Source organism: Quercus robur, chromosome 4, assembly GCF_932294415.1.
Source record: "Quercus robur chromosome 4, dhQueRobu3.1, whole genome shotgun sequence".
NCBI lineage: Eukaryota > Viridiplantae > Streptophyta > Magnoliopsida > Fagales > Fagaceae > Quercus > Quercus robur.
In genome coordinates, this window is record NC_065537.1 from 56,703,179 (window position 1) to 56,722,133 (window position 18,955).

General features: G+C 32.5%; 1 protein-coding gene across 1 annotated transcript; it reads right to left on the minus strand.

Annotated features, from left to right (window-relative positions):
- Positions 1-658: 658 nt before the first annotated feature.
- On the minus strand, positions 659-2,002 carry LOC126723061 (GATA transcription factor 2). Its single transcript, XM_050426295.1, has 2 exons — positions 1,447-2,002; positions 659-1,352 (listed from the first exon to the last, which is right to left on the minus strand). The coding sequence occupies exons 1-2, from the start codon at positions 1,720-1,722 to the stop codon at positions 912-914; spliced, it is 717 nt and encodes a 238-aa protein (XP_050282252.1). The 5' UTR covers positions 1,723-2,002; the 3' UTR covers positions 659-911.
- Positions 2,003-18,955: the final 16,953 nt, after the last annotated feature.

Below are 18,955 nucleotides of genomic sequence, written 5' to 3' on the forward strand. Positions count from 1 at the left end.
TACTATCACTATAAACTTATGTTCTTTATGTAACATACGCATAAAGCATAGTTTGAGAATAGCTTATTTTACTGAAACTAAAAAGTTTTTACTAAAAGCTAGAAGCTAGCTAAATAATATAATGAGATTCATGAATAATACCAATAGTATAAAAAAAGGTAATAAGATCCATAAATAATACTAAAAAGAAGCTAAAAACTCAAATAAGTTAAAGCTTGCATCTCATTCCAAACAAGTTCGAGATAGAATTTTAACTTACGACATCAATTTCATGATGATCTATCAATTGCTCTTTCTCAGACCATAACACCTATTAATTTTTTTATAGATAACAAGAGATTTTTCCAGTTAATTTAATTGAAACCCAATATTATATCTTAAGAGTTATTATCTGATGTCATTTTACACTGTTGATGGTGTATCCAAGACAGCTTATTATATATGCTTCATACCTTTCCCATCCCATGTTCCTTAGCTTTAATTTAATTACCCTCTAGGCATCTCTCTCTTTTAAATTACCTACTCTGAAAATATATAATAAATATTCAGTCAGCCCCACATGCCAGTGTCACGTGGAACTCCACTCTTACCACACATACACCACACTCTCTATACTCTACTTCTTTTTCAAGTAAAGCCAATGTTAGTAAAAAGAAAGTGAAATTTAAGACCCAAATTCAAATTGGTAGTTGACACTTTAAAAAAAGTAAACTAATAAAAGTCTAAAAATTTAAAACCCAAACACATTTTCTCTTCTTTTCTTTTAATACTACTGCTGAAACCAAAAAAAAAAAAAAAACCAAAATTAAAATTTAAAATTTAGTCCTGAGTTTTGATAACATAAACCGGCCCCCATTTGGGTTGGGTATCTTAACACCGATCGCAGTCCAACCAGATTCCGACACGTCACGTCAGCATACCTGACGGTGGTGGTGATGATACATTTGCTCTTGCTGTTGTTCGCTCGTTAGCTCCTTCTGGCGACGAAGCTCCATGACCTTCCGGTGCGAGTTCGAGTGCTGAGTCAGCACGAAAGTCGGGCTCGCCGCGGGTCGGTACTCGGGCACGAGCCGACCCGACTTGAACCGCACGCCGCACGCGTTGCACAGCGTCTTCGGGCCCAGCGGACCCGTCCGCCACTGCGGCGTCTTCTCCGACGCGCAGTGCGTGCACCTCCTCACCTCTCCCTCCGCCGGAGAACCACGCTCTCCGCTCTTCTGCTTCATTTTGCCGGTCTCCGGCGAAGCCTCGGATCGGAATGCCATTGCTCCGGCGACCTCGTTCGTCGGAAAGTCGGTGAACGAGTCGTCAACGAATTGCGAAAGCCACTCCAGCTCCGCCACGTCATCGCTCTATAAACCAACAAAAAAAAAAAAAAAAAAAAAAACCACTATTAATAATAAAATTGTTTTGAAAAACAAAAAGAGTATAATGAAAATGACTTACGGGGACGGCACAGAGGTCGTTGGTGAAGTCGGTGGAGATGTGGTGGTGGTGTTGGTAGTTAAGGCCGTTATTAACAATGGGCTGAGCGTGAGCGTGGGAGTGAGAGTGAGAGTGAGAGTGAGGGGTAGGAAGGTAATTTTGGGTGGGGGTAACATCAGAGTCGGTGGAGGAGAAAGAAGAGGAAGAGAAGAGTTGGTCGTTGGAAAAGTCTAAGAGGTCATCTATTGGGAAGTTCGAATCAGCTGTACTAGACACTCCTCCTCCGTACACATCCATTTTTTTTCTCTTTCTCTCACACACTATAGCTTTATTTTTTGGCTCTCTGCCTCAATGGGTTTTAGAGAGAGAGAGAGAGAGAGAGAGAAGTGTGGGGGAGATGAGATATATAATTATTTGTAGGAGGAGGAGGAGGCCTGGAGGGGAGCAGAGGAACGTGCTGAAGGCAGTGCGATCATGCAGTGCAGTGCATTGCAGTGCACAGAGAGAGAGAGAGAGAGAGAGAGAGAGAGTTTTTGCTTAATTTTTTTTTTGGTTTTTGCTATCTGTCTGTCTGTCAATCTTGTGCATCTCAAATGGATATGGGGATTACTTCCTTTTATATTAATATTTTGCCTGATATTGAAACCGCCAAGTGCATGGATGGGTTCATGCATTTTCATTGACAAATGTCTACTACACTACTCCACATGCTTATCTTCTTCTTTTTTCTTCTTTTCTTTTTTTATTTTTTTTATAATTTAATTTTATGTTTCTTATTTTATAATTGAAATATTTTTACTTATTTTCTTTTTTTAGAAACATTTAAATTGAACTGGTGTCAACTAGTGAAGCTACCAAACTTTTTGCAACACATTTAAAAAAATCTGCATCTTATCAAAGAAGCAATTTTTCCCATTATGGATGGTAGGTTATCATCCATAACTAAGGAATGAGATAAAAAAGTCTTAAACTTTGGCTAGCTTCCTTCCTAATAAACATCAAAAATAGGAAAGAATTCCATTACAAGGTTGGTACAAATATTGTTTTTTTGACCAATTAGTAACTTTAGCTTCAACTTTAATGTGTAAACCGGTAATCCTCAACTTAATCACTAGCAACAAGCTATCTTCTAATACACATAACTCTTACAATACACTCGCTTAACCACTCTTTAAAGAAAAAGAAAAAAAAAAAACAATAATTCCACTTTTTTTTAATTTAATTCAACAAAAAAGAAGAATTTGATTTCTATTTTGCCTTTTCCCCCTCTTTTCTCCAAGAAAAAATTGAATATTTAGACCACTAGTCAAGTAGACAACGAGCAAATAACACCTACGAGTTAAATGTTGATTGAGATAGTAACGCTTAACGTTTGAATCACTTGTCTGCGGTTACAAACCATTAATGACTCTTAATTAATGTATCTCCACATAAGAAAATGGTTTAGATAAAGTAATGTATACAACTACTTAAAAAAAAAAAGAAAAAAAAAAAGGTGAACTCGGAGAAAAAAGATAAGTATTTCTTGAATGGTTAACTTGAGCATCAAGTGTTGATGACCGAATACTATTTCAATTTTCTAGACCTTCCTTTTTCATTTTTGGATATATTTTCAAACGCTTAGACTGAGCCAATAACACCTAGTGTCTAGATCACTTGCCTGTTGTTATAAACCATTAATGAACCTCGATCAATGTAGCTCCACATAAGGAAACCGTTCAAAGAAAGTAACGTATATGACCGTCTTAAAAGATGTGAACCTAGAGGGAAAAAGTAAATAATTCTTGAGTGATTAACTTGAGCATCAAAGTATTGATGATCAAACACTATTTCAGTTTTCAAGACCTTCCTCTTTTCATTTCCAGAATATGTTTTCAGAAACTTAGACTGAACCAGTAACGACCAATGTCTAGATCACTTACTTATAATTAAAAACCATTTATGACCCTCAATTAATATAATTTCAACTAAAGAAATGATCCAGAGAAAGTAATGTATACGACTACCTTAAAAAAAGGTGAACCCAGAGGAAAAAGGTAAGTAATTCTTGAGTGATTAACTTGAGCATTAAAGTACTAATGATCGAACACTATTTCAATTTTCTAGACCTTTATCTTTTCATTTCTTGAATATATTGTCAGAAGCTTAGACTGAACCAACGCTTGACGACTAGATCACTTGCCTGCAGTTACAGACTATTAATGATCCTCAATCAATGTAGCTCAACGTAAGAAAACGGTCCAAAGAAAGTAACGTATATGACTACATTCAAAAGAGGTGAATCCCGAGGAAAAACGGAAGTTCTTAAGTGATTAACTTGCCTACAGTTACAGACTATTAATGATCCTCAATCAATGTAGCTCCACGTAAGGAAACGGTCCAAAGAAAGTAACGTATACGACTACATTCAAAAGAGGTGAATCCCGAGGAAAAAAGGAAGTTCTTAAGTGATTAACTTGAGTATTAAAGTATTAATGACCGGACACTATTCTGATTTTCTAGACTTTCATATTTTCATTTCTTGAATATATTTTCAAAAGTTTAGACCGGATCACTTGTCTACCGTTACAAAGTACAAACCATTAATGAACCTCGATTAATGTAACTCCATGTAAGAAATGGTTTAGAGAAAGTAACGTAACTTTGGAATAAGGGGTGCCTCCTCACAAAGAGGGTCATAGTGATGAGGCCTAGACGACTGTTTACCAAAAACGCAGATCTTCGCAAATTTGAAATTCTATTTCCAAATTTATTCAAATAACGTGAAACCCATAGCTGCTTAATATAACAAGTTTCTTCTAGATATATGGTGTTTTGTCCAAAATTTGCAGGATCCTCCACTCCTCTCCCTTTCTCTAGGCTCTAGTAATGACTCAAATCACCGGTCCATTTAAGTAGGAAAATTTCGGAAAATTATTATGTACTTTCGGAGTACCTAATAATTTTTTGAAAATTTCTTTAGCATTTGTCTATTTACTATTTTTTTTCCTAAAAATACAAGGGTCGTTTGGTATGGTTATTCGAGCAACATTTTTTAGTTTTTAAACAACAATATACGTATTTTCACATACTTTTTCATCCACACATATTTCCAGAAAATACAAACAACATTACTAGAACAACATTACCAAACCGCCCACAATCATTAGACATGGTTCATCAACTTAGGAATTTTAGTTTTTTTTTTTTGGTTTGTTTTTGAGAAGAAAGCCTGACGTGTTTTTACTAGTAAACTCCCTTTTTCTAAAGCCCATGACGTTTCTTTCCAAAAATAAAAAAAGCCTATGACATTGAAACGTGGTTTGATCAGGAAATCCGCTAGTATGCAATGCTTTTAACTTTTAACATGAGCCATGTCTAATTTTCAATATGTTTATTCATCTTTTACGTATTGTCTCTTATTGGCCTCATTTTAATGGGAATAGTGTTACTTTTTCTTTGCAATGTCATCATTCTAAATTTAGCTGACTTGTTTAAATTAATTTAAGATTGGCAATTTTTTCTCATTGTCTTGCTTGACTATTTTCTTCTTTAACATGAACTAGCCCAATTTTTCTTTTTAATTTCCTGCTTGATTTTGTGGGCTAAAATTTGATTTGACTTGATATGAAGAAAATCCCTCTTTCAAATAATGTAAACTTTATAATTCTTCATGTTGTTTGTTTCACTTAAAAAAATATTTTTTCAAATTTCTCAATGCAATTTAGTTTCTATTTTGATTTAATTTAACATGAAGCATATACCATTTAGCTTTTGAAATATTCTCTACATAAATTTCTATTTTTTTTTATTTAATAATTTAATAGTTTCAGTAATGAGAGGGAGAGATTTGATCTGTAGTCCTCCTCAATCCTCACAAAGAAGACAATGAGAGAGAAGCAAGATTTGAACCTTGATTTTCCTCATAAAGAAAAGCGGACAATATCAAGATTCTAGACATTTTCTAATTGAAATTTTATTCAACTTGATTCTTCAAAAATAAAATTTTATTATAGAAGGTCTAACCGTGTAAGTTGTTTCAATTCATAGTTTTAAACAAATAATTTGGGGTTGAATCCATTAAAATATGCTAGGAAGGGGGTTTATAAAAATTCAGAGAGTTACTTTGTCTGTAAATAAATAACCATGTTATAACCATTTGAAATTTGGCGGATATCTGTTTCAAAAAAAGATTAATTCGGAGAATATGAATATCATCATGTCATAAATATTCCTCCTTTAGACCGTCCCCCCCCCCCCCCCCCCCCCAATTCCAATATCTTTTATTGTCCTCCAGATTTTAAATTTGATTCAACAAAACCAAGAAAGAAGCTTTTGATATCTATTTTCCTTTTCCCCTTCTTTTCTCCATGTGTAAACCCTTTCCCAGATCTCATTAGAATATGCTTTGCTCGACACCAACCTAAGGTTTGCCCTACTTGACCCTAGATCAAAGCCTGCTAGTCTTATTGTTTAGATCCACCATAGGTGGGGCCCAAGGAATCCATGTGAAAAATTTGAATATTTAAACTACTAGTCAAGTGGACGACAAGCAGATAACATTCGCGTGTTAATGTTGATTGAGCGAATAACGTTTAAGGTTTAAATCACTTGTCTGCGGTTACAAACCATTAATGATTTTCGATGAATGTAACTTTATGTAAGGAAACGGTTCAAAGAAAAGTAATGAATATGATCACCTAAAAAGAGATGAACTTACAAGATTAAAAATTGAGCATCAAAGCATTGATAATTGGGCACTATTTAAATTTTCTTGACCTTCATTTTTTCATTTCTTGAATATATTCTCAAAAGTTTTGATTGAATCAATAATGGCCAAGATCTAGATCACTTGCTTATGGTTACAAACCATTAATAATCCTCGATTAATGTAACTCTACATAAGGAAACAGTCCAAAGAAAATAACGTATATAGCCACTTTAAAAAGAGGTCAACCCAAAGGAAAAAAGATAAGTAATTCTTAAGTGATTAGCTTGAGCATCAAAGCATTGATGACTGAACACTTTTTTGATCTTCTAGATCCTCCTATCTTCATTTCTTGAATATATTTTTAAAAGTTTAAACTGAGTCAGTAACGTCTAACATCTAAATCACTTGCCTATTGTTACAACCATTAATGACTCTGGATCAATGTAACTTTACGTAAGGAAACGATCCAAAGAAAGTAATGTATATGACCACCTTGAAAAGAGGTGAACCTAGAGGAAAAATGTAAGTTATTCACTTATTCTTGAGTGATTAACTTGAGCATCAAAGTATTGATGATTGACCATTATTTCGATTTTCTAAACCTTCAGTTTTTCATTTCTCGAATATATTTTCAAAAGCTTAGACTAAATTAGTAATACATGTCGTTTGAATCACTTTCTTATGGTTAAAAACCATAAATGACCATTGATTAATGTAACTTCACATAAGGAAATGGTATAGAGAAAGTAACATATATGACCACCTTAAAAAGAGAAAAAACCTAGAGAAAAAAGGTAAATAATTTTTGAGTGATTAACTTTAGCATCAAAATTTACTAACGACCAAAAACTATTTTGATTATCCTGGACCTTTATCCTTTTATTTCTTGAATATATCTTCAGAAAAGCTTAGACTTGTAATCAACTAAATCATCAATAAAATATATAAGCTTTAAAGATAAATTTAACATGGATTTAGGAACTTAAAATTCCGTTTTTAAAATTCATCCGGTATTGTTCTAAATAATGTGAAACCCATTGCAGCTTAATAATTTATTAAGTTACTTCGACATATATGATTTTTCTCTAAGCCCCCCACAACAAAAAATAAAAAAATCCCAGGATTCTCTGGATTTTACCCTTTCTCTAGTCTCTAATAATGACTCAAATCACTAGTCCATTTAAGTAGAAACATTTCTTTAGGATTTGTCTTTTTGCTATTTTTGGCTAAAAATGCAATCAATTAATACATATAGTTCACCAACTTGGCTGTTTTAGTTCAAGCATAAATGGACTGTGATTTCCTGTACTTCTAGTGGTACTTATTAAAGCCTATGACACTGAAACGATGTTTGAACAAGAAATTCGCTAATATGCAATGTTACTGCCATAAATTATTTTAAAATTTTTTACAAATTATTAATGTGTCAAATTCTTATCAGTTCTTATTTGGATCTACTATTAATATTATTTTTTAACTTACCAATAATTATTTATGACATTAACTATTTGTAAAATAATTTGTAGTTTTAGTATTTTTTTTCAATATTTTAGCTACTTCTCTTCCTAATTAAAGTTGATACGTCCTTCTTTCAATATTTATGACAGTGATTTAATTGTTTTATAAATTGATAGCTCCAGTAGATGACCAGTATTGAATTGTTTTTGTAAAGTAGGTGGGTGAGTGTTTCAATCCATAACTAAAAACTACCACCTAAAAAGGGCAAGTCATCCTCGGAGTTTCTTGTGATAGCTTTTCTAATCTCTTCCTCTTATTGATTTAGCATGAAACGTGCTTTATACTTTTTAGTTTAACTATTACACAAGACAATTGTATAAGCATTCTATGTCAAAATATGGAGACTCTTTTTTCCTTTTTTCTGGAGGATGAACGACAAAAAATTTGATGGAGACTTAAAAAGATAACAATCATTTTTGTTGACTAGAAAATAAAAATCTTCCGTCCTAACATGTGTGCTCTATTGACTATTCTATACTTTACCAATCATGACATGTTGAACGGCTTTTCTTTTTATTTATTTTTTTCACTATAAAATAATTGAAGCTTAAAGGTTTAAAAAAAAAAAAAAAAAAGCATAGCATGTTACATGTGATGAAACATAAAACAAAACACTCTCCGACCTTAGTAGGGCAAAAGATTTTTGTTCATTTATAATTTTATGTGTGCAATCTTTATTAATTTGACTCCTCATGCAACTAATCTCATTCTTAACAAGCAACCTCATTTCATCTTAAATATGTTAACATCATAGAATAATTTGTATTGTCCTAAAAAAAAAACAATAATTTGTATTTATTTATTTTTTAAGTAAATAAAGGAATTATAAATTTAGAGTTTAGAGGTATAGATGTGTTTTAAGCATAACCCAAACTCATTCCCCAACACCACCCCCCCCCCCCCCAAAAAAAATGTAAGTTATTCACTTATTCTTGAGTGATTAACTTGAGCATCAAAGTATTGATGATTGAACATTATTTTGATTTTCTAAACCTTCAGTTTTTCATTTCTCGAATATATTTTCAAAAGCTTAGACTGAATTAGTAACAAGTCGTTTGAATCACTTTCTTATGGTTACAAACCATAAATGACCATTGATTAATGTAACTTCACATAAGGAAATGGTATAGAGAAAGTAACATATATGAGCACCTTAAAAAGAGAAAAAACCTAGAGAAAAAAAGGTAAATAATTTTTGAGTGATTTACTTTAGCATCAAAATTTACTAACGACCAAAAACTATTTCGATTCTCCTAGACCTTTATCTTTTTATTTCTTGAATATATCTTCAGAAAAGCTTAGACTTGATCAACTAAATCATCAATAAAAATATATAAGCTTTAAAGATAAATTTAACATGGATTTAGGAACTTAAAATTCCGTTTTTAAAATTCATCCGGTATTGTTCTAAATAATGTGAAACCCACTGTTACTTCGACATATATGATTTTTTTTAAGCCCCCCCCCCCCCCCCCCCCCAAAAAAAAAAAAAAAATCCCCAGGATCCTCTGGATTTTACCCTTTCTCTAGTCTCTAATAATGACTCAAATCACTAGTCCATTTAAGTAGAAACATTTCTTTAGCATTTGTCTTTTTGCTATTTTTGGCTAAAAATGCAGTCAATTAATACATATAGTTCACCAACTTGGCTGTTTTAGTTCAAGCATAAATGGACTGTGATTTCCTGTACTTCCACTGGTACTTATTAAAGCCCATGATGTTGAAACGAGGTTTGATCAAGAAATTCGCTAATATTGTAATGTTACTGTCACAAATTATTTTAAAATTTTTTATAAATTATTAATGTGTCAAATTTTTATTGGTTCTTATTTGTATTTACTACTAATACCATTTTTTAATTTACCAATAATTATTTATGACATTAACTATTTGTAAAATAATTTGTAGTTTTAGTATTTTTTTTCAATATTTTAGCTACTTCTCTTCCTAATTAAAGTTGATACGTCCTTCTTTCAATATTTATGACAGTGATTTAATTGTTTTGTAAATTGATAGCTCCAGTAGATGACCAGTATTGAATTGTTTTTGTAAAGTAGGTGGGTGAGTGTTTCAATCCATAACTAAAAACTACTCCCCAAAAAAGGCAAGTCATCCTCGGAGTTTCTTGTGATAGCTTTTCTAATCTCTTCCTCTTATTGATTTAGCATGAAACCTGCTTTATACTTTTTAGTTTAACTATTACACAAGACAATTGTATAAGCATTCTATGTCAAAAATTTGATGGAGACCCTTTTTTCCTTTTTTCCGGAGGATGAACGATAAAAAATTTGATGGAGACTTAAAAAGATAACAATCATTTTTTGTTGACTAGAAAATAAAAATCTTCCGTCCTAACATGTGTGCTCTATTGACTATTCTATACTTTACCAATCATGATATGTTGAACGGCTTTTCTTTTTATTTATTTTTTTCACTATAAAATAATTGAAGCTTAAAGGTAAAAAAAAAAAAAAAAGCATAGCATGTTACATGTGATGAAACATAAAACAAAACACTCTCCGACCTTAGTAGGGCAAAAGATTTTTGTTCATTTATAATTTTATGTGTGCAATCTTTATTAATTTGACTCCTCATGCGACTAATCTCATTCTTAACAAGCAACCTCATTTCATCTTAAAGATGTTAACATCATAGAATAATTTGTATTGTCCTAAAAAAAAAAAACAATAATTTGTATTTATTTATTTTTTAAGTAAATAAAGGAATTAGAAATTTAGAGTTTAGAGGTATAGATGTGTTTTAAGCATAACCCAAACTCATTCCCCAACACCCCCACCCTCCCGGGAAAAAAAAAAAAAAAATCTAGAATAATTTAGACATTATATCCACTACGAGATATGATAGTTTCTCATAAGAGAATTTTTTTTTATTTTTTTTGTGAAACTCATTAAAGAAAATACTTTGTCAAGGTTCATAAAGGCAGGTAATGTCAACTTTGCTTAAAACTTTGGTACATGTGTTTAAATATATGTTTTCAATTTTTAAATAACATTACACGTATTTTCACACACTTTTTCATCCACATATATTTTCAAAATATACAAACAACATTATTAAAATAACATTACCAAATGGCCTCTTAAAAACTCAAACAATCACACTATTAGCAAGAAGAAAGGTCATAGTACACTTTCCTTATGGAAAGAAGCTCACACTTCAATGTGGCTGAACATTTTTCCCCCTTGAGCTACAGTCAAAATTCTCTAAAATATTCCTATAAAAAAAATTTCTCAAATAATTATTTTAAAAACTCCATGCCTAATTGCCTATAGCCTTTTTTTTTCCTCCGTTCTTGAATCTTGATTTTTTTTTTTAATGAACAAAAAAAGGGTCTCATGCATGTAATCATTGACTTGGCTTACTTAAACCCGTTATTGATGGCATGGGACAGCCTTGGGCACATTAGGACTATCCGCATTGTGGCACAATATTTTTACGAAGCGCACGATTCAAACCCAACAACTTTTAAACTCGCAAGTGTAACTAAATCCGAGACTTCTACAAACGCACAGGCCTTTCTTGAATCTTGATTGAATGGAAAGAAAAAGGAACATTCATGGACTAAATAAAGAAACTTATAACTTAAATTTATTTGTTTAAAAAATTATATTTAATTAAGAAAAAAAATATTTTTAGAAAGTCACACCTAAAGTCAACTGATATTTATATAAAAAATTAATTATTACACTTAAACCAACAAGCCTAAATTTTATTTTTTTTTTTAAATTACTAAGATGAGTTTATAATAAATTAAAAAAAAAGGAAAAATAATTTTTTATTAGTGGGATATATCTATATACAGTATCCACTGATTCTCAAAAAAAAAAAAAAAAAATGTATATCCAGCTGAGCTGACGCCACCAAACTACAACCTCGAAGAGAGAGAGAGTTAATATATAGCACCGACAATCAGTTCCAGCTGGCCATTTTTGAGTTTTGCACCTTTGGCTTGTAAAAGTGAAAGGCAAAAAAAGGACTGACTTTTATAAATAGCATTAATAAAGAGAGGCACGTGTTGATTGCAGAAGAAGGCGAGGGAGGGGGTAAAAGTACAACATTTTTGGTTCTGGTTTTGTAATGCTGTCTTTCCATTATTATTTTTTTTTTTACACTTATTAATTTTACAACTTTTTATTGATTTGGTTCAAGTGAAAATGTTTCTCAAAAAACAAGGTTCAAGTGAAAACGATAGGTAAAAAGTAATTGGTTTATGTAATTAGCATAAAGCTTTTATCAATTATAATTTACCACTTTAATATGTTATGAAATATTAGATATAAACTCGACATGTCCCTAAATTAATTGTTTTTCTTTAAGGGGACATTTGATTCGTTGAGTTTGCTGTGATGTGTTTATGATGTGATGTGCATTACCTTAATATCACATTAAATTGTTTGTCATAAGTAATGTAAAATAATCTCCATTTAAGAATGTGATATAGGTCTGTTGAGATATCGCTTATTTTGCTGAAATTGAAAATTTATTACTGAAAGTACTATAGATAAAGGTAAAAGTTAGCTGAAAAGTACAGTTGAGCCCATAAATAGTACCAAAAAGTGCAGTGGGACCATGAATAGTAGCAAAAATAAACTGAATAGTAAATAATTTTCATTTTTATTGGTATCCAAATGGAGGCATAATATATTTTGTAATTTTAGATTACGGTATTATTAGAAAAAAATTAAATGAACCAAACACCTTAACGTGATATTAAGGTAATGTGCATCATATTAAAAGCACATCACAACGAGCCACTTGCTCCCTAAAATACAAAGAAATTCATAATTATCAAAGATGACAAATTATTAATACTAAAAAAGATGTTGTCAAAGATGAATTGGGGGAAAAAACAAGTTTGACTACTCCAGTGGTGTGTAAATGGTGCTGCATGCACAATTTTTTTCACAACAAAATTTATAACTATTGAATTGTCAAGTTGTTATCAACTCTCATGGGAGGTCCCTTAATAGTATCACTTTACACTTTGTTTGTTTCGTTGTAAATTGTTTAAGGAATTTTTTTTTTCAATATTTTACTATTTTACCTTATTTGTTTCATTGTAAAATTTGGTCAAACTTAAGAGTGTGTTTTGTTGACCGTAAAATTTTTTGTAAAATGTTGTAAAAAGTTTTACCTTAAAAAACTTGATAAAATATTTTACAAAAACAAATTGTGACTCTCCACCCCTATCTAGTGATTAGGTTGTGGGTCCGATGATTGGATTGTTGGCTCCAATGGTTTATTCTTGAGAATTTTTACACATGTCACACCAAAAATATGAAAATATTTAACTAAAAATGTTTCAAAATGAACAAACATAGATTAGACTCTATGATTTCAAAAAAATTAGGATTACATTAAAAAAAAAAAAAAAAAAAAATCAAAGCTGTCCACGTGGTAGACCAGAGTGGTAAAAAAAAATTTACCGGTCTCTATGAAAATGACAAGTAGTTAGAATCTATTAGGTAGGATATTTACATAAAGGTGGGCCACCCCTATGTGTGAGGAAGAAAGTATATTCTAGGACTACCAATAATTTTCCATAAGTGGTTGGCTTAGGGGTGTGCAGCTAGGGATGTCAATTCGGGTTAGCGTGTTGGGTTCGTATCATGTCGAGGTAAAGGTATTCGACTAAATACTTCAACCTGAATCCAGCCCATTTAATAATTGTGTCATGGCTCTTCAACCATAACCTGACCCTGACCCACTTGACACACTTATAAAACGGGTTGTGTTGGGTTAATACAAATGTGACACAACCCATTTCAACTCGTTTAATATTAAATATAACATCCATATAGAAATAAGTTCTTTACAACCTAAAAGTAATGCATACACTTCAAGTCTTCTACCCACATTCAAAATAACATAGTTTAACAAAAATATAACATCCATCTAAAAATAAATTCTTGACACTTCAAAATAAGTGCATACACTTCAACCCAAATTCAAAATAACATAGTTCAACAAAAATATAACATCCACAGAATTCGCCAAATGCTAAGTATCAATATTTAAAGAGTTGGTGCAAACAATATACTAATCATGACTAGGGTTTATAAAATTTCAATTTTCAATTATATCATTTGTAAGTTTTTGTAATTACTCATTTTTCGTTTTAAGTTTAAAATATAGGTTTGATATAAAAGGTATTGACAAATTTAAAATAAAATGAATATTTATAAGCTATATGAGTTAAACGGGTTGTGTTAAATTGGTCATTTTAGGTTAACACAAATAAATTGGCGTGTCAAACGTGTCTATTACAAGTTGACCCGCTTATGACACATTTCTTATCATGTCGCTTTCGAGTCAACCTATTTATGACCAAAACCCGCTAAAGCTCAACCCTAACCCGCAAAAATCTGTGTCGTATTCCCAGGTTGGGCCAAACATTGACACCCCTATGTGCAGTGAACCAACGAACCTGCCAAAACCGATCTGACCCAACCCAACCTACTAGGTTGGATCGATTTTAAGGGTTGGCAGGTTGGGTTGGGTTATGAATTTTTTATTTTATTTTTTATAGCGGGTCGGGTTGGGTTAGGTTGGGTTCGGGTCATGAGATTTACAAATTTGCCTAACCAAACCTAATCCATCTATATTTAATATATTTAAAAAATATATTATATAATTTTGTTATTTACTTTTTTGGCATTTTTTAAAAATAAAAGTAAAATCCTAAGTTCCTCTCATATAATTTGTGTTTGTTTAGTGTTATGTTCATGATTATTTAATTATAAATTTGCTCTTATTTATAGTGGTGTTGTTCTAATGCTCAATTTAATAATAATAATAATAATGGTAATTGAAAAAAAAAAAATGTCTAACTCGATCCACATGAATTTGGTTGGACCTCTTTGATAAATTGCATTAGATTAAGTGTGCGTTTAGAGCATTTGCAGCAGTGTAGCTATATTGCTATAATATAGCTATACTGCTGCTAAAATGTTACTCCAGCAGTGGAGCTAAATTTAAAAATTTTAGCTCCACTGCTGCAATGCACATATAAAAATAGATGTGCACTGTTCATGAGGAGCAAAAAAAAAAAAAAAATTGTAATCACCGGTGAGATTAAAATAATAACTCTCATTCTCTCTCTCTCTCTCTCTCTCTCTCTGAACATTACTCTCTCTCACTCCGGTCTCACTCCGGCCTCCCACTCTCTCACTCCGGTCTCACTCCAGCCTCCCACTCTCTCACTCCGGTCTCACTTCGGCCTCTCACTCTCTCATTCCGATCTCTCACTCTCTCAACTCCGGTCTGCCGCCGATCCACCCCTTCTGCCGACCCAACTCGCCGACGTGATCGGAGTGCTTTCTCGTGGTGGGTTTCTCTCAACTCCGGTCTCCCAAGCCGCCAATCCACCCCTTCTGCCGACATGATCGGAGTGCTTGCTCGTGGTGGGTTTTTTTTTTTTTTTTTTTTTTTTTTTTTGCTGTAGATTGCTGGTGGTGGTGGTGGTGGTGGTTGTGGCCGTGGTTGAGGAAAAAGATTGGAGATTTGGGTTTTTTTTTTTTTTTCCCCTACTGTGGACTATTGGTGCCGGTGCTGGTGGTGGTTGTGGCAGTGGAAAAAGATTGGTGATTTGGTTTTTATTTATTTTTCTTCCTGGTGGTGGTGGTGGTGGTGGTGGTGGTGGTGGTGGTGGTGGTGGCTGATGGTAGAGGTGGTTGTGGTTGGTTTTTTTGGATAGTGGGATTTATTATTTTATTGTAGTGGTTATAATATTTTATTGTAGTGGTTATAATATTTTATTGTGGTGTTTATATTATTTTATTGTATTGGAAGCTAAAATAGATCTACTGCTGCAGCATATGTATAGGTAAAATAGATAAAGTGAATTTTTGTGTAGCTAAATAGCTAAAATTTTATCTCCACTACTGTGAATGCTCTTACGTACTACAATTTCAACGTTTGCCTTTGATTGGTCTCATGGCACTCTTTATGGACTAGACGACCAGTCGACTTGCACAAAACGAATGAACAATATTTTGGTCTTTTAAAAAAGACAAAACATTCCATCCGGTCTTGGCGTAAATCTCACACTTTACGCCCTCTAATAATAAAAAGCCACATCAGCATTTCACTGGACAATGAAAAAAATCTGTCACACACAATCATTCTTCCTAAAACCAAATTTCGCAAAAGTCCAAAAGCTCAGCTTCCACACGCAACTGAGAACCAAATCCTTCAACCTCTAACTGCTAGAGATACCACTAGTGTAGAAAAAAAGCAGAGCCACCGTTGACGAAGTGCAGAAAAACATACAAAGAATAACATTTTAAGATTGTTTTGGTGGTTTCTTTTTATAAGATTTGTTGGTGTGGATCTGATTTATTGCAATGATGGATGATTCAAGAGATATTCACGTTTGCTATGAAATATAATTACTCATTTTTCTTCACAACTGTTTGTTGTTTTTCCTATATGCCGACTTAAGAGAGTAGAAGAGGGGTGTGGGAAGTGGAAGATGTGAAAGGAAAAAGAGAAATTTAGGATCTTTAGATCTGTGAGTTTTAGTTGTCGTGGGAAGGAAATTTTTGGGTCTCATCTGTTGGCTCCGTGAGTCGCTGTCGCCGGAATGAGGGGGAAAGCGAAGTAGTAGTAGTTGTTGGTGGTCTGTGGAAGGGAGTGTGGATGAGTAGTCATTGGGTGTGGCCAGTTGTATTAACGTTTTAGGAAAAATGCTGTTGTGGAGCTCTTTTATTGGAGGGCATAATTGCGTAAATCTCATGCTTTACGCCACATCCGGACACAATTTGCACTCTTTAAAAAATATTGGGTAGGGCTGGGCATAGGCTGGGATTTTGGGAAAAGAAAGGGCAAAACTCAAATGACTTTGTACAAGGTGAAGGTACTAGTTTTATACTTTTATTAAATAATAAGAGAAGGTCCTACCCAATCGTACCGTGCTACCCCTTTTTATTTTGCTTTTCAAAGTACGTTTCTCCTTTCCCTTATTGATTGATTGATCGATCTGACGTATTATTTTCTTTGTTTTATGCTTTATATACTTCCTACGAAGTTTTCTTATTGTGTGTATCAAATTAGTACGAGTGAGACAAATTATTCCAGCTTGGATTCTACAAACCCGACCCGTGGACCCCCTTTTTATCTTTATTTTTTTATTATAAAGAATCTATTTCCTAATAATAGCTTTTAACGCAGATAAAAGGTTTCATGGCAATAAAATGATAAATTACTAAAATTAAAGTAAATTTTTTTACAATTACTCTTTTTTTTTTTTTTTTTTATATATACAAACAATTACTTACTTGGTACTTGGTACTTGGTAGATTATTATTAGTAGATAAAAAAGAAGAAGATATTTTGTGAGTTCATAATTATTAAAAATCTGTCCATGTAAATATTGTAAAAATTATTGTATTTGTAAGATTACTCAAGTCATGGAGTGAAATGGGTATATAACCATCCCAATTATATCTTATTATATTGGTTTGGGGAACTTATTTTAAGAGATCTTTGCTAAGTCCTTTGGTGAGATTGTTTGGATTGATGACAGGCCTCTTGTGCTTAGAGGCTCATGTTTGATAAAGGTGTACTCAGCTTTACTCCACACCAAACTAAGATCTACTCTACTCGACCCTAAACCAGAATCTGCTTTGCTTAGCATACTAAGCATATTGTTTAGATGAACCACAGGTGAGGCCCAAGGAATTGCATAAAAAAATTCAAATATTTAGATCACTAATCAATTGGGCAACGAGTAAATAACGCCTACGTGTTAAATGTTGACTGAGTCAGTAACGGCCAATGCTTGACTCTCTTACTTGCGTTTACAAAACATTAATGACCCTCGATTAATGTAGCTTCATGTAATAAAATAGTCCAAAGAAAGTAGCGTATACAATCACCTTAAAAAGAGGTGAACACAAAGAGAAAGGGTAAGTAATTCTTAAGTGATTAGCTTGAGTGTTAAAATACTAATGACCAAACACTATTTTGATTTTTCTTAATCATCATCTTTTTTATTTCATCTATATATCTTTAAAAGAGAAAGGGTAAGTAATTCTTAAGTAATTATTGTCTCTGCCTATACTAAAAACCGACTGGTTGAATAAAAGATCTAGAGTTCAATCTCTGTCTACACTAAAAACTGATTAGTGTCTTGGTCTGATAATAAAGAACTATCATTAGAAGCGGACACCATATGTTGAAACTCTCTCTCTCTAAAAAAAAAAAAAAAAAAGCCAGTAACACTTAACGTTTGGATCACTTACCTTTGGTTACAAACCATTAATGACCCTCAATCAATGTAGCTCCACGTAAGGAAACACTCTAAAGAAAGTAACGTATATGATTATGACCACTTTAAAAAGAGGTAAACCCAAATGCTTCAGTGATTAACTCGAGCATAAAAGTAGTGATGTCTGGACACCATTTGAATTTCCTAGAGCATCATCTTTTCATTTCTTGAATATTTTTTCAAAAACTTAGATTGTTCAACCACTCAATATCTAAATCACTTGTTTACGGTTACAAACTATTAATGATCATTGATCAATGTAGTTTGACATGATGAAACAATACAGAGAAACTAACATATATAACCACCTTTAAAGAGGTAAAACCAGAGGAAAAATTATATAGTCTAGGGAAAGTAACGAATACAATTACTTCAAAAAGAGGTGAACCCAATGGAAAAAGGTAAGTAATTCTTAAGTGATTAACTTGAGCATAAAAATATTGATGATCATACACTATTTCGATTTTCTAGACTATCATATTATCATTTTTTGAATATATTTTCAAAAGTTTAGACTAAGCTGATGCTCAACGTTTGAATAACTTGCCTGCAGTTACAAATCATTAATGATACTTGATAAATGTAGCTCAAATTAAGGAAACGGTCTAGAGAAAATAATGTTTATAGCCACCCTAAAAGAGGCGAAGCCAGAGAAAAAAGGAAACAATCTATAGAAAGTAACGTATACGACCACTTTAAAAAAAGGTGAACCCAGTGGAAACAAGTAATTATTGGGTGATTAAATTAAGCATAAAAGTATTGATGAATAGACACTATTTAAATTTTATAGACCATTTGTTTCAAAAAAAAAAATTTATAGACCATCATATTTTTATTTCTTAACATATTTTTAGAAGCTTAGATTGATCCAATGCATATTGTCTAAATCACTTACCTGCTATTACTAACCATTAATGACCCTTGATCAATGTAGCTCCATATAAGGAAACACTCCAGAGAAAATAATGTATACTACAGCCTTAAAAGGGGTGATGCACCAGGGGAAAATGTAAGTAATTATTAAATGATTA

Coding starts and splice junctions, on each gene's coding strand:
- LOC126723061 (XM_050426295.1), bottom strand. CDS start 1,722: ATGGATGTGTACGGAGGAGGAGTGTCTAGTACAGCTGATTCGAACTTC. Junction 1,353..1,446: donor ACGACCTCTGTGCCGTCCCC/GTAAGTCATTTT, acceptor GTTGGTTTATAG/AGCGATGACGTGGCGGAGCT.